At 38.5% G+C, this 17,629-nt stretch overlaps 1 protein-coding gene across 1 annotated transcript in view; it reads right to left on the reverse strand.

Moving 5' to 3' along the window:
* LOC141289354 (epiplakin-like) overlaps positions 1–17,629 on the reverse strand; it is a 165,527-nt gene that overhangs the window by 30,799 nt on the left and 117,099 nt on the right. Inside the window, exons 36-37 of the mRNA XM_073821468.1 lie at positions 14,512–17,355; positions 7,123–13,431 (exon numbers count right to left, since the gene is read on the reverse strand). Coding sequence (XP_073677569.1) covers positions 7,123–13,431; positions 14,512–17,355 — 9,153 coding nt within the window. The remainder of the gene's footprint in view (positions 1–7,122; positions 13,432–14,511; positions 17,356–17,629) is intronic.

Below are 17,629 nucleotides of genomic sequence, written 5' to 3' on the forward strand. Positions count from 1 at the left end.
CAGTGAGCGTTTGAACCTACTGTAATAGTTGCACATGAGTCCCTCAGTTGTCCTCAGTGTGAAAAGATGGATCTCTAAATCATACAGTCATTATTGGAAAGGGTTCAAATACACAAAAATGCTGAAAAATCAAAGAATTTGTTGGACCTGAAGGACCTGTTTCTGATGAACAGCGGGTAGTTTAAGTCTTCAGGACAAACAAGGGACTCATGAACAATTATCACAAAAAAAAAAAAAAAAACAGCTGTGGATCATTCAGGTAACAACACAGTATTAAAAACCAAGCGTATGTAAACTTTTGAACAGGGTCATTTCTATAAATTCAACTATTATTTTCTCTTGTAGACTATATGTAAATATCTTTTATGTGAAATTACCTCTTATTCAGGTCAGTACTAAATAAAAAAGAACATGAATTTTCCCTCCAGTGTTTCCCACACATTAAATTCCTACCGCCACAGATTCAACACCGACCAAAAATATAAAAATATAAATAAATAATAATGATAGAGATTCAAAAATTAAAAAACCCACGCGATCATTTGTAAATGACAACGATTCCTCATGTTTTTTAAACCTTTGAAAAGACTTACCGGAACATTCAAATCTATTATTTGAACTGCCGCTGACAGATAGCGGTCATCTTGTTTATGTAAAAAAAAAAAAAAAAAAAAAAAAAAGCTTTTTGGCAAAACAGCTTCACAAACAGTCTTTTCAAATACAAAGTCGTTAATATAATCACAGCAATATTCTGATTAAAGGTCATAGTTTGGATATAAACACTGATGTGATGTCTATGGTAGAGATCAAAACAGAGCACGTCAATTTTTTAAAGTAATTGGCGCTTCAAGTAATATTTGTGTCGATTGCTTTGTTTCACCACTAGATGGAAACAACTGTTAAAAAATGTATTTGTCATTGACTACTAGAGATTGATTCAAAAACGCAGGTTCATCCAGTTATGTTGTGAGCAAATCATTTTTTCATTCAAACCACTTTTTCATAAATTTAATATAAAAAGTTGGTGTATTAAATATATTCTTTTTTTAAATATTATGTATTAAATTATTAATAATTCATTCAAATGAATTAAACACTTTTTAATAGACTGAAGCAATTAATATTTTGTCCCACATTATTTTGCTTAGTTTAGAATTGCTAGGAAATCGTGATCTCTATTTAAAATAAAACGAATTTAAAAAGCAAAACTAAATTAACCTTGTTAGGAAGCCCCGCAAAATAAGGTGCCCTAACAAAAGTTTTAGACTGTGCAGCAAGTAGGCTGTCGTATATGGTGCTAAATTAACGTAATAAAGTTCTGTGTAACCAATTATTAACAGTTTTTTTATTATTATTAACCTTTAGGTGATCTAATCGTATCCCCTATCCAATCGTTCTTTTCATCTGCAATCCCCCCCCCCCCCCCCACCCCAACGGACAAACATCTAACCCCCTCATAGACCCCCCCCCCCCGGGCTGACCACCACACATTGCCTTCAAACCTGTGGGAAACACTGCCCTCTTATTTTGGTAAAATAAGTAACATTTTACAGATTCTGCAAGGTGTATGTAAACTTTTGACTTCAACTGTATATGCATTCTTGTTTTGTTTTCATGTTGCTATGTACAATGCTTTAGCAATATGTTTTGTCATGAAATACCTGCTGGAGTGTAAATATTTGTTTTATAGTGTTATTTTTATTATTAGATAAATGTTATTATTTTATCACTCGTGCCTTTGCATATTCAGAAAACAGACTTTCACTGCATTTAACATTGTCCACACAAGAAAAGAACACTAAGGTTAATTCTATGTCATATTTTGCAGCAATATGATGCAGCTTCTCTACACCCAAATATCTGCACACCTAGAAACACACAAAACTGTCAAGGAAACTTTCCAAACAAAAGTCACTCCTGCCAACACATAGTTATCATGCTATCCAGGTAAGTATGCTATACTCTGTTATATAGCATAAAAACAATGAAACCAAATTTTTGTTAGCCTCATTTCAGCTGTGAGATTTAAAAATATCTCAATGGAGGCATAAAAGTACTTATTAAGTCTGTTGGCATGTAAAAGTCAGTCTTACAGTTATTTCTGTTAAAAATAATTTGGTTTAATTATTTAAGTAGCAGTTTCCCTGTTACTAGTCTTACTTACGGTTTCTACTTACTGCCATTGCACACATTTTCTTCCCATTGTTCTTGTCTTGACACAAGAATGTCCTGAATAGCAGGAAGTTAGGAGTATGAGAAAGAGCACTTAACATAATGTGACTGAGATTAGTAAGAGAAAAACATTTGGTAACTGATTTCAAATTCTTTAGGGGAGGACATGCAATACAAACACTGTGGAATAATTAATATGATTCTGCTACTATTTTTTCTTTATTTTTTTTCAGGGTGAGGCCTTTTCTTTTCCAGCATTTCATCTCCCAGCATCAGTGCATGACCTCAATGGAAACAAATTACCATGTGCGAAAAAGCTTCTATAGGTATCAAAGTCCTTGAAGCATTAATGGGAGGATGAATTCCCTTTGTTTTGAAATTACATCTTCTAGCACATCTAGGTGTGGTGTTCGTGTGTCCACATGCTTTAGGCCATTTCGAAATAGCGTTCAAGATGGTATCAGTGACAGACAAAAATGACGTAATTCAGTTTCATTAAGGATAAAGAAAAGGATGGGAGCTGTTTGGGGTGTGCCGATAATTGCTAACAGTTATGTGATTAAGTTTTATAGGATTTTACATTGTGATTTTAATGCAAGCAAACCTGTTAATCGCAGACTTTGACTTTTGTTATGCAAACGAACATTAACCGTATGAAGGTAGTTTTGGTATTGTTCTGGTGGAAAGCTAGAAGACTGCTTTAAGGCAAAGCGCAGAAATAATGACCGCACTGAAATGTATTATTAAATAATCAAAATGGACACCCAACCAATAATTGAAAAACACACCTAATGTGTAAACAACAAATAATGCAACCATGTAATGACAATGATTTGATGACATGGTAATTATGTTGTCAACCTTATCTTTTATTTTCTTTTGGCTCAGTCAGGTATGTTAGTTTGATTCTTATATACAAATAAGGTGTTTTTCCCCCCCGCAGATTTGTTTTTACTAAGCGATTGTCAATCATGTTGTGAAACGCCTATTTAGTGCTACCACATAAATCTCTGATTTCAAAGCAGCACAAGGCTGCCAAATTTCGGTCATAAGATAGTTTGTTACCAAATCCAACATGCGTACTATCACTAGCATTTTCGTCATAAATCTTGTGATTAAGGCCAGTGAGTGTGTGAGTAGCTTTAGGGGGTTTCTAACATGTAACCAATCCATTGCAAAACCTGTCACATTGCATGGCAAACGTCTCTTTTATCCTAAGGCAAATGTCTCAAACTTAATGTATTAAAAACATGACGTAAATAAGGGCCATTTTACAGCATTCGATCAAACGTCTTAAAAAAAAAATGTATTTTTCCTCAAATTTTGTATGTATGCAAATTATATAACATTCAAGGTACATTGTATTTTCAAAAAGTTTTGGAACTTTTGTCCTCTCCCCAATTTTTTCACTACTGATACAGTAATATATAATTTAAAAAAAAGGGTTATATTGACCTATTAGGATTTTGCTTACATCTTCCTTGTAAATATATTTTTTTCTATTTTGTTAAAACATTTTCAGAGGTAAATTCAATAACAATATTTCAAGTGTGATTTTTGAGAATGTTGTATTTTTAATCCAGTTTTCTTTGTAAAAGGCAAATCATTTGATCATACTGATTTACCCGAGAACTTAATGATTCATTAGTTTGAATATACATTAAACCAAACACTATCATAAAATCTTTGTTGATAATTCAGTATACTTTATTTTTGACGAAACATCCCATGTTTCGGTCGTGACAGCAATGTTTTTGTAGTGACCACATCATTATAGAATTTTAACCTACATACTAAAACACTACTAAAATTACTAAAAAAAAATATGCATAACTGTACTAAAATTTTGTTTATTTCCCCTAAATAAAGGTTCATGTGTTCCCTTTTGTCACTACCTTTGTGACGGTTACAGTAGTGACAATTTTATGGGATAACACCCCAACCCCAACTACCAAAACTTGACAATTTTAGATACTTTTGAACCTAGCTGTTTAATCATGGAAAACGGTGTGCGGTAGTAACATTCTTTAAAGTTACACAAAGATTTTTCATACTTTTAAACACATTTACCTCAAAATGTTGGCGTCTATCTACTCACCATGTAGCCAAGATGTAAGATTTAGCTAAGATTAGCCTAAGATGTAAGCTAAATATTTCTTGTTCATAAATGTAGAGGTGTAGTTAAAATCAGTCTCAGCTAATGGACTAAAACATTGTTACGGTAGTGGCATGAAAAATGTGGGACACGTTTTTTTTACAAAAAGTTTTATAATTTACAAAGAAAATATGAAATAAATATTTTTATAAATTTTCATAAGTTGAAATTTATGGGTGTTAAGCCACCTCCCAATTGAAAGTACCCACTAAATGATGATTTTATATATATTAAGCTTACTGATATTTAAAATATTATTGTGCGTTTCAATAGATAATAAAAGGATCTTAGTAGACATCTGAGATTTGAATACTTTACTGCTTTTTAAATGTGTTTTTTGGTTGTGGGACAGCAGTTATCACAAATTCTGTAGAATGGCCCATATAGACTTTTTTCTTGATGTATGCAAGATAAGGTTTTAATGCTGAGTGTTGACGTTAATGCCATTCTCTGGTGTATTTTTCCTGTTTCACCGTGCTGAAAAAAACAGCATATGCTGGTTAGGTATGTTTTGGTGCTGGGATGCTGGTTTTAGCTAGTTTATGCTGGTCCTTGATAAGCAACATGACCAGCATAAACCAGCAAAGGACCAGCATCCCAGCACCAAACATACCTAACCAGCATATGCTGTTTTTTTCAGCAGGGCAGTGATATTTGATTGATTTTTTTTTTCATAAGGATGTGACTACCAAGCAGTTGAAAAAAGGGTAAACTGACACTGTACAGCAGATATTTAATGTTTATTTACAACAGGATATTAACATTTCATCATATGAATACCATACTCAGATCATGCATTCAATATCAGAACAGTTTCAAATATACCTTTTAGGTGCCTCAAAAAGCTTACTTTAAAAAAGGTTTTGCTGAGTATAACTGCTCATATTGCATCATTTTAACCATGTTAGTAGAACATAAAAAGCAGAAGATAGGAAAATAGAACTAAAATTGAAATATGATTTACAGTACATTGAAAAAACATCATTGGATTGGAGAGACTGAAGCATATTTTCTTTTTGTGCCTTTGAAATTCAGTCTAAGTTTCCAATTTTATGACTACAGTTTTAGATATGGCATTTTTGTTAAATTACAGACACCTTGTTCTTGTAAACATCTACATTCAGTTCAGAGATCAATGTTAAATTACTTGTAATGCTTGTCAGTAGGCCTACATCATTACACCAGCACAAAAGTTATCATTAGGCTGTATCGCAACTGATATACAAAGTGAACGTACTGTGATTTACACACCAGTGTTTCTAGTACTACACTAAAACTCTTCCGATTTAGTGTTTGGTAGGGGTGAGTATCAGTTGACCAGTCTGATTTCCTCTATAGACTATTAGCGTTTGTAATTCTACTCAACCAAGTAAATCTAACAATTCATAAGCAAAGCTGAAAATGGAGCATAAATAAAGGTAGTGGAACATGTCTGTTGGTTGAAAGATCACACTGACTGTGATTCTTTGAAAGGAGCGATACATTACGCCCTAAACACACAGGTGGAGCTCAAGTGGCAGTGAAAGACAGAGCTATTCAGTGATTTAAAACAAAGCAGATTATCATAAATGGGGATTTGAATTTAAAGAGGTAGTCTGGGCATATTCAAGATCTAATCATATTTTGTAGCAGACGCAGAAAGGGACACCTACTGCTAAAAAACGAGACCAATTATTTATGATATGAAGAGGCTTTCATTTGATAACTATATAGTGCATGAGTTTATAAATTGACATTATTGGCCAGGTTAGTTAATATTTAAACTGATATTGTAACAGAGAAAGGTGCTTCCCAACAGATATTGGCTACTTTGATGCAACAATAAACAATGAAAATCCCACATTGTTACGTAGTATATAATCCGCAATGAGATATAATTATGTGTTTAGGATTTTACCCTAATGAGGGTGTACATTACATTTACAAGAAAATGAATGCAGACGTCACACAAGGTTAAGGCGCAAGTGAGGTCCCCTTTGAATCAGATGAGGGACCACAGGCAAATTAAGGTTGGGATGTTTCATTGTCATCTTTAGAGTGATTTGTGGCAAGGATCTACAGTTTTTAAGATGGCTGTTGGATTTTGAATCCATTTCACTTTATCTAGTAAGACTGCATAGTTCAAAGTTTATAGTTTCCAATAATTAGAAGAGAATGAATTTCTAAAGAACAATGTTCATGGCAGTGCTGCCAAGATGTGTTTTATTAACATGCTCCCAATCATAAATGTCCAAATGGACTTTATTCCGCTCTGCAGATAGTAACAGCTTCCCCCTTTTTTAACCAGGCTGGCTTAAAAATGTTCAGTGTTAAAATACAACCAAATGTGTACAGATACCCCAGGGATCTTTACATTAACACAAAAATATATAACAAATATCTTTTACATCTCATTTGAAGCATTACCATATCCTCTTCAAGAAATCTAAACATTCTTGAAACTTCAACATTACTCATTTGCCAGTTTAAAGGTACATGGAAAAACATAAGATAATAGAAAAAGAGAGGATATAGGTATTTAACACTGTTAATAATTGAAAAGATTGAATATAAAAAAAATATGAAAATGATTCCGCCATGAATGTTGCGCAGAACTGTTTATGACATAATTGTATACTGTCATGTCAAAATGAAAAGGAAAGTGAAAGAAAAAAACATCTGTATATTTAACGAAATATATAAAAATGAAATAGAATATTAAAGCCAGTCTCATATAGCATTATTATTCCCATCATTAAAAAAGCCCATCATGCAGAGCAGGATAAATGTCCTCTTGTGTACATAAATTAAGCAACTAAAGAGGGCTGAGTTTGTGATAATGTGAATATTCTCTTTTCATCATAGCAACAGTTCCTGCCTGATGCTAAAGCTAAAAGGGCTTGCTTTAGCTCATCCATCTGAAGTCCACCATGTGCCCCTGAATCATAACGGCGGCCATAGCTAGTAGGGCTGTAAGATGAGGAAAAACCCATGGAGAAACCTGAGCCTGTAGCATCGAAACTTCCCCTTCTAGAGCCTGATCTTGAGCCAGTTCTGGATCCAGACCTAGACCCTGAAGTTGATCCAGAGCCACTGATGCTGTATGGGCTGTAAAGGCCTTTGCTTGACTGAGAGGACGCCTCTAGCAACCTCAGGCCAGATCCTTCCTCGATCATGCTTCTGTCCATGGCATCCTTGTATGAGATCTTGAGTTTTGTTTTGGGGCAGGTGAGGTATTTTGAATATCCACTGACATCTCTCAGTTTCTGGGCTGTGCGTGCATCTAGAGTGCCCTTCTTGACGGCATCATCCAATGATACTCTTCCTGAAACTTCTGGTTCAATTAAACCACCTGTCAGGTACTGGACTTCAAGGAACCGTTGGCCAGCTTCATAGTAGAGCCAACCCTTCTTTAAGGCTTGAGCGGCGGACATTTTGGTTTTGGTTCTTGGATCTTCAAATCCCTGAAAAGCTTTCTGAGCTAGGTTGATGCGATCAACCATGATCTTGTCCACCAGCCCTTTGTTCATTGCATCAGCGACAGAGAATTTCTCTCCAGTGTTTGGGTCAATAATTCCTCCTGTGCATGCTTGTGCTTCTAGTAGTCTTTGACCAGTGATGTTGTCAACTAAATTCCGATGCATAGCCTCTGTAACTGACACTTTTTCTAAAGTATCTGTATCTAAGATTCCAGCCACTGGTCCAGTTTCCTCGGTTGGATCAGTCCAGGTTGTAGCTGGCGTCTTGATGGATGGAATTGGACTCATGGGATAGGATGAGCTGGATCCAAAGGAAGATGATCGAGATCTGAAGCCACTCATATTACCGGAGAGCATGTCTGCAAATTCAGTGATGGAAAGGGTACCGGCACGGTACTGGTCCAAAGAAGACTGGTCTATGAGGCCTTTGGAGATTGCATCATCAATGTCATACTGCCGTCCAGACCTTCTGTCAATGATCATAGACTTGACAACGCCATCTGATGATGAGGTGGTAATTTCTTCCCATTCACACTCTTGCTCTGCAAGCTCAATGTATGTTTGATGGTCAATGAGTCCTTTGCGGTATGCCTCATACACAGACATTTCTTTTCCCGTTTCTGGATCTACGATGACAACTCTACGTTTGCGGACTGAAGACTTGGAGGATGTCTTTCTTTCCCGTTTCTTTTCTTTCAGCAGTAAAAGAGAAAGTCCAGTTTCAGGGTCTGTTATGCAGCGCTCCATGAGCTGGAGGTAGGTCAAATTCTCCTCTGTGTTGGGATCGAAGAACCCCTTGGTGTCATCGGAGGGATCAGTAAGAATACCATTCATCTCTTCATCAAAGAGACCCCGTTTGTAGGCCATTTCAACAGGCAGTCGATGACTCTCTTCAGGATCAATGATTCCACCGGTGGCAATTTGAGCCTCAAGCAGACGGATGCCATGGTCTTTCAGAATGAGACCTTTCTTCATAGCTTGGAACAGGGAGATCACCTTGCCAGAGTATGGATCTTTGTAGCCGGTCACAGCTCGTTCAGCAGAGAGGAGCTTATCTTTAAATTCTGGTCCTACGACTCCCATTTTTACAGCTTCACTGACATTCATTTTGAGATTTTTGATTGGATCAATGACATACCCAGTAGCTGCCTGAGCCTCCAGAAGTTCAAAGGCAGTGCCTGGTCTGATCATGTTTTTCTTCATGGCTTGGTAGACTGACAGTCGATCTTTGGTAGCCTCTACATACACGCCTGCAATAGAGCTGATGCCTTCAAGATATTTCTTCAGGTCTTTACTAAGGTCCTCTACAGAAATAGTACCTTCCATGAGTGCCGTGTAGGTTTTCTGATCAATAATTTGAGAGCGCAACAACTCATCAGGGGTGATCTGCTTTCTAAGGCCCTTGAATAGAAGTCTTTTGTCAGCCAGAGACAGCAATCGTAAGCCACTCTCTTTATCAACTTTGCATCTTTTAAGAAGTAGTGCATAAGGCAGCTTTTCGTCTGTTGTAGGATCTGTAAACTGCTTGACATCTCCACTTGGATCAGATATCCTGTCACTGGTTTCTTTGTTCATGTAATTACGTTGCATGGCGACATCAATTGGGAGGCGGAAATAGTACTCTGGATCCATGAGGCCACCTGTTGCTAGCTGGGCCTCCAAAAGCTTCAAGGCATAATCCTCAGGAACAAGATCCTTTTTCATGGCTTGGAATAAAGAAATGACTTTACCGCTATAGGGGTCCTTGTAACCTGTGACTGCTCTTTCAGCAGACAAGAGTTTGTCATGGATCTCTGGGCCAACAATACCCTTCCGGACAGCCTCGTCAACTGTCAACAATTCATCTTTCACAGGGTCAGTGATGAATCCTGTTGCTGCTTGTGCCTCCAACAGATCGATGCCAATGTCAGGTTTTATGAGACCTCTCTTCATGGCTTGGTAGATGCTAACCTTAGCATAGTTGTCTGAGAGTATTCCAGCAATGCTGCCTGTTCCAAAAAGATACTGCTTCACATTTGGCATCTCCATTACCTCCCGGATCGTTTTCTTGCCTTGTTTGAGCAGGTTGTAAGTTTCGAGGTCTATAATGCGAGCTCTGTAAAGTTCTTCAATAGTAACTCGGCGTCTGATGACATCACACGACATACTCTGCTCAGTCTTGATGATCTCTCTTTGTTCAATAATTTCAATTATAATAATGACCATTCTCTCCTTTGTGATCTTGCCTGAGCGGTACTGTTCAAGAAGCCTTTGTTTTTCCTCTTCTGGAAGCAAATCTGATTTCATGACTTCCCATAATGTCACTTGCTTCCCTGCAAAACTCTCATGTGGTATGTCAATTTGAGTGTTAGCCAAATCCATCTGTGTTTGCTCCTCAGTGTAAACATAGGATTTCTCAGCTTTCTCTGGAGCCTGGGCTTTAGAAAGTGGCAACAGGACAATTCCAAACTCTGGATCGCTCATGCATCTCTCCTTCAATTGTTTGTAGGTGACATTCTCATCTTTGTTAGGGTCAGTGAAGCCTTTGATGTCATCTGTGGGGTCTTTAAAAGATTTGGCTAATTGCTTGTTGAAGTAGCCACGTTGAATGGCTATATCATTGGGAAGTCGATGGTTATTTACTGGATCAATTATTCCTCCTGTAGCATCCTGAGCCTCTAGAAGAGGTATGGCATGTTCTCTTAGAACAAGCTGTTTTTGCATTGCTTGAAGAAGAGAGATCTTATTACCAGTGTATGGATCTTTGTAACCAGTAACAGCTTTCTCTGCAGATAGAAGTTTCTCATGAAGCTCTGGACCGACAATGCCAGCCTTAACAGCATCATCCACTGTAAATTTCTCATTCCTCTTGGGATCAACTATATAGCCAGTAGCTGCTTGGGCTTCTAATAGGGACAGACCTGTGTTTGGTGTCAGCAGTTTCTGTTTCATTGCTTGGTAGATGCTGAGTTTTTCCTTGGCATTTTCTAAAAATACCCCACCAATACAATCAGAACCTTGCAAGTAGCGTTTGATGGAGTCGCTGACTTCTGCAGGTTTCTTTTTACCTTGTTGGATTTTATCATAGGTGTCTTTGTCAATGATTTTAGACTCAAGCAAGGAACTGGCTGGTACAGGACCTCTGAAACCCTCAAAGATGTCCTGTCTCTTCTTTTCTTTTTCATCCACTGTAGATATCACAATCTTGATCAGTTTTTCAATAGTGATTTTTCCTGATCTATACTGCCGAATAAACTCAATCCTTTGTTCTTCTGTGAAATATTCAGAGTTGATAATCTCCCAAATGGTGATTACTCTTCCTTTAAAAAGTCCACTGTGCAACTCAACGGTAGCATGGCTCAAGGTCTCTTTAGTTTGTGCATCAGAAACTGGTTCTACTTCCTTTGATTCCTTTGACTTGATTGCTTTTTCTGATAGTGGCAGCAATGGGAGACCAGTCTGCTTATCAGTGGTGCTTCTTTTCAGCAGTTCAGCATAAGTGACATTTTCTTGTGTGTTGGGGTCAACAAATACTCTGTTGGAGTCTGATGGACTGCTTAGGTTTTGGTTCATCTCCTCATTTAGGTAACCGCGTTTATATGCAATTTCTGGAGTGATGCGGTAACTTTTTTCTGGGTCAATAATTCCTCCAGTTGCAAGTTGAGCTTCCAGCAGACGGACACCTTGGTCTTTCTTTATGAGATCTTTTTGCATTGCCTCAAACAGGGATACAGTTTTTCCAGTATATGGATCTTTGTAACCACAAACTGCTCTTTCTGCAGACAACAATTTCTCATGCAGCTCCGGGCCAACAATACCACTTTTGACTGCTTCGTCAACTGTGAGCTTTTGGTTTTTTACTGGATCAATTATGAAACCTGTTCCGGCTTGGGCCTCCAGCAGGTTTAAGGCAGGCTCTGTTCCAAGTAGGTCCTTCTTCATGGCGTCGTAAAAAGACATCTTTTCAGATGTTGACTCAATCTGCACTCCAGCAATACTGTGTGTCCCCTTTAGGGCTTTCTTGACAGGTTCAAGCTCAGACACCTCTTTAGGAGTAGCTTTGCCATTGTGCAATTTGTTGAATAAATCTTTATTGATAATTTTTGCTTCCAGAAGTTCAGACGCTGGCACTGATGATCTCAAACCATCAAATGCAGGTTCCTTCTTTTTCTCCTTGTCCTCTACAACAGTTATTACAATTCTAATGATTTTTTCAACTGTGATTTTGCCTGTCTTGTATTGTCGGATAAGATCCTTTCTCTGATCTTCAGTGAAGTACTCAGAGTTTATGACCTCCCAGATGGTGACAGTCTTTCCTTGGAATTTTCCAAATGGAACTGTTAAGTTGGCCTTACTAAATACATCTTTAGTTTCCTCATCGGTATAAGTTCTTTCAATTTGGGCTGCTTGTTCTGTGATTGGTAGTAATGGCATGCCTGTCTCAGGATCTGGTTTGCATCGCGCAAGCAACTCACCGTAAGTAAGGTTATCCTGAGTGTTGGGATCAATGAATACTTTTTTATCAGCAGGCGGGCTGGAAAGAATTTTGCTAAAGTCTTCATCGAGTTGACCTTGTGTGCATGCCATTTGGACAGGTACACGGTGCCTATTGACAGGATCAATTATCCCACCAGTTGCATATTGAGAATCAAGAAGTTTAGTGGCCTGGTCCTCTGCGATTAAACCTTTTTTCATTGCTTCAAACAGTGAGATTGTATCTCCAGTGAATGGATCTTTGAATCCTGTGGCAGCGCGTTCAGCAGATAACAACTTGGTGTGCAACTCAGGTCCAATCAAGGTATCCTTCACAGCTTCGCTGACTGAAAGTCTTCTGTTCTTAATGGGGTCGATTATGTAACCAGATGCAGCTTGGGCTTCGAGAAGCATCATAGCTGTGCTTTGTGGAATCTTCTTGTCCTTCAAAGCTTGATAAATACTCATTTTCTGGTTGGGTTCAACTATTACACCGCCAATGCAGTCTTTACCTTTTAGGCACATTTTGACCTTGTCATTCTTGGAAAGCTCTTGCACAGTTGTTTTGCCTTTCTTAAGCTTGTCAAATTCTTTTTTGCTGAGCACACCAATCTCATGAAGTCTGCTTGCAGGCACCTTCTCTCTGATTCCATCGAATGCCAGGGGTACTTCTTTTTTCACACCATCCACATCTGTAGAGCCATTTAGTACCTTTCTTGTTGTTTCTACCATGGTCATTTGAACTAACTCCTCTTCAGGGACACTGTCAGTTTGGATTTCAATCTCCTTGGTGTGGGATGGCTTCTGTGAACTCTGAAGCTGCTGGAGTTTTTCTCGCAATTTCTTGTTTTCCTCTGCCAGGAGCTTCTCTTGTTCAATTCTTTTCTTTTCAAGTTCTTGCATTTCTTTTTGCTTGGCATGCATCTCCTCCTCAGCATCCTTTTGCTTTTTGATAGCAGCATCCATGGCAGACTGCAGTTTCTTTTTCTCCTCCTCCATTTTCTTCTTCTGACGCTCCTGTTCATCTTTGAGTGCTTCAGCCTTCTTCACTTCATCATCAAATTGCTTCTCCAGCTTCTTTTTCTCTGCTTCAATAGCCTTCTCCTTTTTCAACAGAGTCTCTTTTTCTACTAAGAAAGTTTGCTGGAGGATAGTCTTTTCCTGCTGCAACTGTTCTTGTTGTACATTGGCCATCTGTGATGAAAAGGTATAAAACAATAATTATTTCAATGCATGACAGAAATACATGGAAAAATATAACTGCACAAATCAAATCCAAAATTATTTAATATATATAATTTACATTTTGAGATGCAGTTATATTTTTTCTTATATAATTACACCATAACTGCCACCTGTCAGTGTACATTTTAATTAATTTTTCTTGTATGGTGTCATAATTATTCACTGATTACAGTGATTTCTATTAAAAATTAAACATCTTAAATATATAGTTTTCTAAACATAAAAAAATCTGTCATATTTACTCACACCCATTTGTCACAAACCTAACTTATTTGCTTCTGTAGAACACAAAATATTTTGAAGAATGTTTCAAATGTTTTTGTCCATGCATAAAGTCAGTGGATTGCAAAATAACATTGGACCCCATTGTCCTTCATTGTATAGGAAAAAAGTACTGATACATTTTTTAAAATATCTTTGAGTTCCACAGAGGAAAGTCATACAGGTTTGGAATGTGAGAAAATTATGAAAGGTTTTTTATTTATTTTACGTGAACTATACCTACAAGATTATTTTATCATCACTGTAACCACAGAATCCAAATAATGCAGTGCACTATATAACAACTTCACTGCATTCTACAATAGAAATTAAATAAAAGACACATCAATATATCACATAATAACTGAAATACATTTAGTCCATTGAATAAATAAGCAAATTATGGAAATTTTAGTAAAATTACAACACATTATAGTGTCCAAGTGACAGACTTTATATAATAATAAAAAATAAATATTGATACCAATAACTTGCAATTATGAGCTGTACAGCGTAACTGCATACAAAATAAATGCATTTATACTATTCTGTAATTATGTATACTGTATCATGGACACTGTAATGTAAAAAGGGACCAGAACATCTTTGTTCATGACAATTGCTGGCTTTGTTTTTACTGTGACTGGCAACATGCAATTTACATGAACAAAGGTTCAAAAGTTGTATAAAATTGTTAATAGTTAATTAAGGGTGTTTAAGGATAATATGTAAAACACTAGGCCACTACTACAACATATAACACAATACCTCTTTTGATTGTTTTTGCAAGTCAGCTGCCTCTTTTTTCAGTTTTTCCTTTTCTTTCTCAAGATCTGCAATTGCTTTGTGCAGATCATCAGCCTCTTTTTTGCTCTGCAGCCTCTGTACTTCCAGTTTCTCGACAACAGTATGCTTCTCTGAAGTCTGTTTTTCTGTCTCTTGCAGGCGGTTTTTGATTTCATCTGCTTGTTTCTTGAATTTTTTGGCTTCCTCCTCTGCTTTTGACTGCGCATCACTTAACTGTGCCACCTTGATCTTCAGTTTCTCAGCCTCTGCGGTAATCTCTAATTGCCGCTTGCGTTCAGCCTCTAAGGATTTCTGGAAACCTTCAGTCTCCTGCTCCAGACGTTGCTGCATCTCCTTTTTGGCCTCCATCAACTTTTGAGCCTCGTCCTGTGCCTGGTCTTTCTGTTTCTGGAGCTTTTCAGCTTCAGCCTTTAGTTTTTTAGCCTCCTGAATGGCCTGCTTTTTCTCTTCCAGCATCTTATCAGCCAGTTCCCTCTGTTTGTCGAGATCAGATTCTGCAATTTGTCGTAATCTGGCAGCTTCCTGAGCCTCAATGTTGAGCCGTGCTGCCTCCTCTGCCAATTTTTTCATGTTCTCAGCCTCTTCCTCAAGAAGTTTCTTTGTGTTGTCCTTATCTTTCTTCATAAGCTTTTGATTTTCCTTTTCAATTTTAAGTTTTAGTTTTAGTAAGTCCTCCATCTGAATCTTGACTTTAGAGAGCTCATCCTCTACTTGACCCTTCTGCTTTATAGCATCACTGACCTCTTGTTTAAGTCGCTTAAGTTCATCATCAAGGACTGATTTCTGCTTGTCTGTCTCATCAAGTTGCACCTTAACCTTCACTAACTCCTCCTCAACTGAAGACTTCTGCTTCAGTGTCTTTTCTGCAAGCTGTTTGTACTTGGCCATTTCAGCATCAGCCTCTTGTTTTTGTTTCAAAGCAGCAGCTTCTGCCTCAGCCCGTTTTGAAGCTTCTTTTTCAGCTTCCTTCCTCAGTTTTTCAGCATCTTCCTGGGCTTTGGCTTGTTTGGCAGCTTCAGCCTCAGCTGCTTGCTTTTGACGCTCTGCTTCCTCTGCTTTCTTCTGCAGCAGGGCAGCCTCTTTTTCAGCTTTGGCTTTAGCCTTTTCTGCATCTTGCGCCAGTTTCCTTGCTTTGTCAAACTCTTCCTTGAGTTTATCCTGAGCCATGCTGTCCTTATTTTGCTGGAGAAGAACATCCTGGGCTTTCTGTTCAGCAGCAGAGCACTTTTGTGCAGCCTCTTTAACTAAAACGACCTGTTTCTCAGCTTCTTTCTCTGCAAGCTCCTTCTGCTTTTTGGCGTCTTCCGCTATCTTTATTAGACGGTCAACCTCCTCTCGAGCAGCTTTGTGTTGCCGAGCTGCCTCTTCTTCTGCAGCTTGGATTTCTTTAACCTTGGCCTCTGCCTGTTTCCTTTTTTTCTCCTCTTCCAAAGCAAGCTTTCTGAATTTCTCTGCCTCTTCCTCTGCCTTCGCTTTGCTTTTTTGTGTCTCATCTGCAATGCCCTTCAGTTTGTTAAGCTCAAGTTCAAGGTCTTGTTTGCCAGTCGAAGCCTTTTCGAAATTGAGTTTGAGAATGTGGATCTCCTCCTCCACCACTTTCCTCTGCTTCAAGGTTTCTTCTACGATTTTCTTTTGCCTGTCGAGCTCAGTGTCTGAAGACTTCTTTAGCTGATCAATCTTTTCTTCGATCTCTTGCTTATGATGTGTCGCTTGATCTTCAAGAACTTTCCTCTGGTAGGCCTCCTCTTCGGCTTTTCTCTTTAGACGATCATTTTCAGCCTCCTTCTCTTTCAAAGCGATCTCAGCCTCAGTTTTTAGACGGGTTGCTTCATTGATAGCTGCTAACTTTTCTTTGAGGATCTTCTCAGCCTCAGCTCTCTGGCGGGCAGCTTCTTCTTCTGCCATCTGCCTCTGTTTCTTTGCTTCTTCTGCAACTGACCTCAGTTTAGTTGCCTCCTCAGCCAGTTCCCTCATCTTGGTGGCCTCAGATTCAAGTAGTTGTTTGCTCTTTTCAGTGGTTGACATAGACTCTTTCTCAGCTTTGGATTTCATCCGCAATAGAACTTCCATCTCCTTCCTAACTTTGACTAGTTCCTCCTCCAGCTCTTTCTTCTGTTTAACAGCAGCATTAACATCATTTTTGAGACGCTGGAGCTCATCATCCAAGACAGTCCTCTGTTGTTCAGCGTGCTCAAAATCTGCTCTCAACCGAATAAGCTCTTGCTCTGCTGAAAACTTCTGCTTAGCAGTTTCTTCAGCCATCTTCCTTTGATTCTCCAGTTCCTTTTCAGCAGTCTCCTTCTGTTTAAGGGCAGTCTCCTCAGCTTTTGCTCTCTTCTTTGCCTCCCGTTTGGCCTCCTCCTTCTGTTTCTCTGCCTCCTCCTGAGCTGCAGTTTTCTTGTTGGCCTCTTCCTCTGCCTGGAGCCGGAGCCTGAGAGCTTCATTAGCCTTCTGTCTCCACGTCTCTAGCTCCTTCTCTGCCTGCTCTCTTGCCTTATTTGCTTCAGCTTGCTGCTTTTTGAGATGTTCTGCCTCTTCCTGCAGTTGAATAACCATTACCTGCTCATGTTTGAGTGACTCTTCCAGTTTTGCCGTTACTGACAATTGTTTACTCTCAAGCTGGGTGGCTGCGGTCTTCTTAGCCACCTCCTCTACCACTTGAATCTGTCGCTGCTTTTCCAGCTCTGCTTGCTTCAGGTGCCTCTCAGCTTCCTCAGCTTGGAGCTTGAACTTTTCAAGATCCTCAAGAGCCTTCTTCTTCTCTTTGGCAGCTTCCTTTTCTGCCTCTGATTTCAGTTTAAGCTCCTCTTCTGCCTTGCGTTTCTTCTGAGTCTCTTCAGCAACTTGTTTCCGAAGCTTCTCCGCCTCATCCTGCGCCGCCTTTCGAACTTTTTCAGCATCTGCCGCTTTATCCCGAAGTTGCTGAAGCTCTGTTTCAGACATGTTTTTTTGTTTCATTGTAGTTTCCAGCTGAAGACGGATTATACGGATTTCTTCTTCAATTCTTGTGCGGCTTATGAGGGCTTCCTCTACCTGTTGAGTCTTAGACTTGATTTCCTGCTCCGAAATGCTTTTGAGC

The sequence above is a fragment of the Garra rufa genome, chromosome 17 (genome assembly GCF_049309525.1).
Source record: "Garra rufa chromosome 17, GarRuf1.0, whole genome shotgun sequence".
Lineage (NCBI taxonomy): Eukaryota > Metazoa > Chordata > Actinopteri > Cypriniformes > Cyprinidae > Garra > Garra rufa.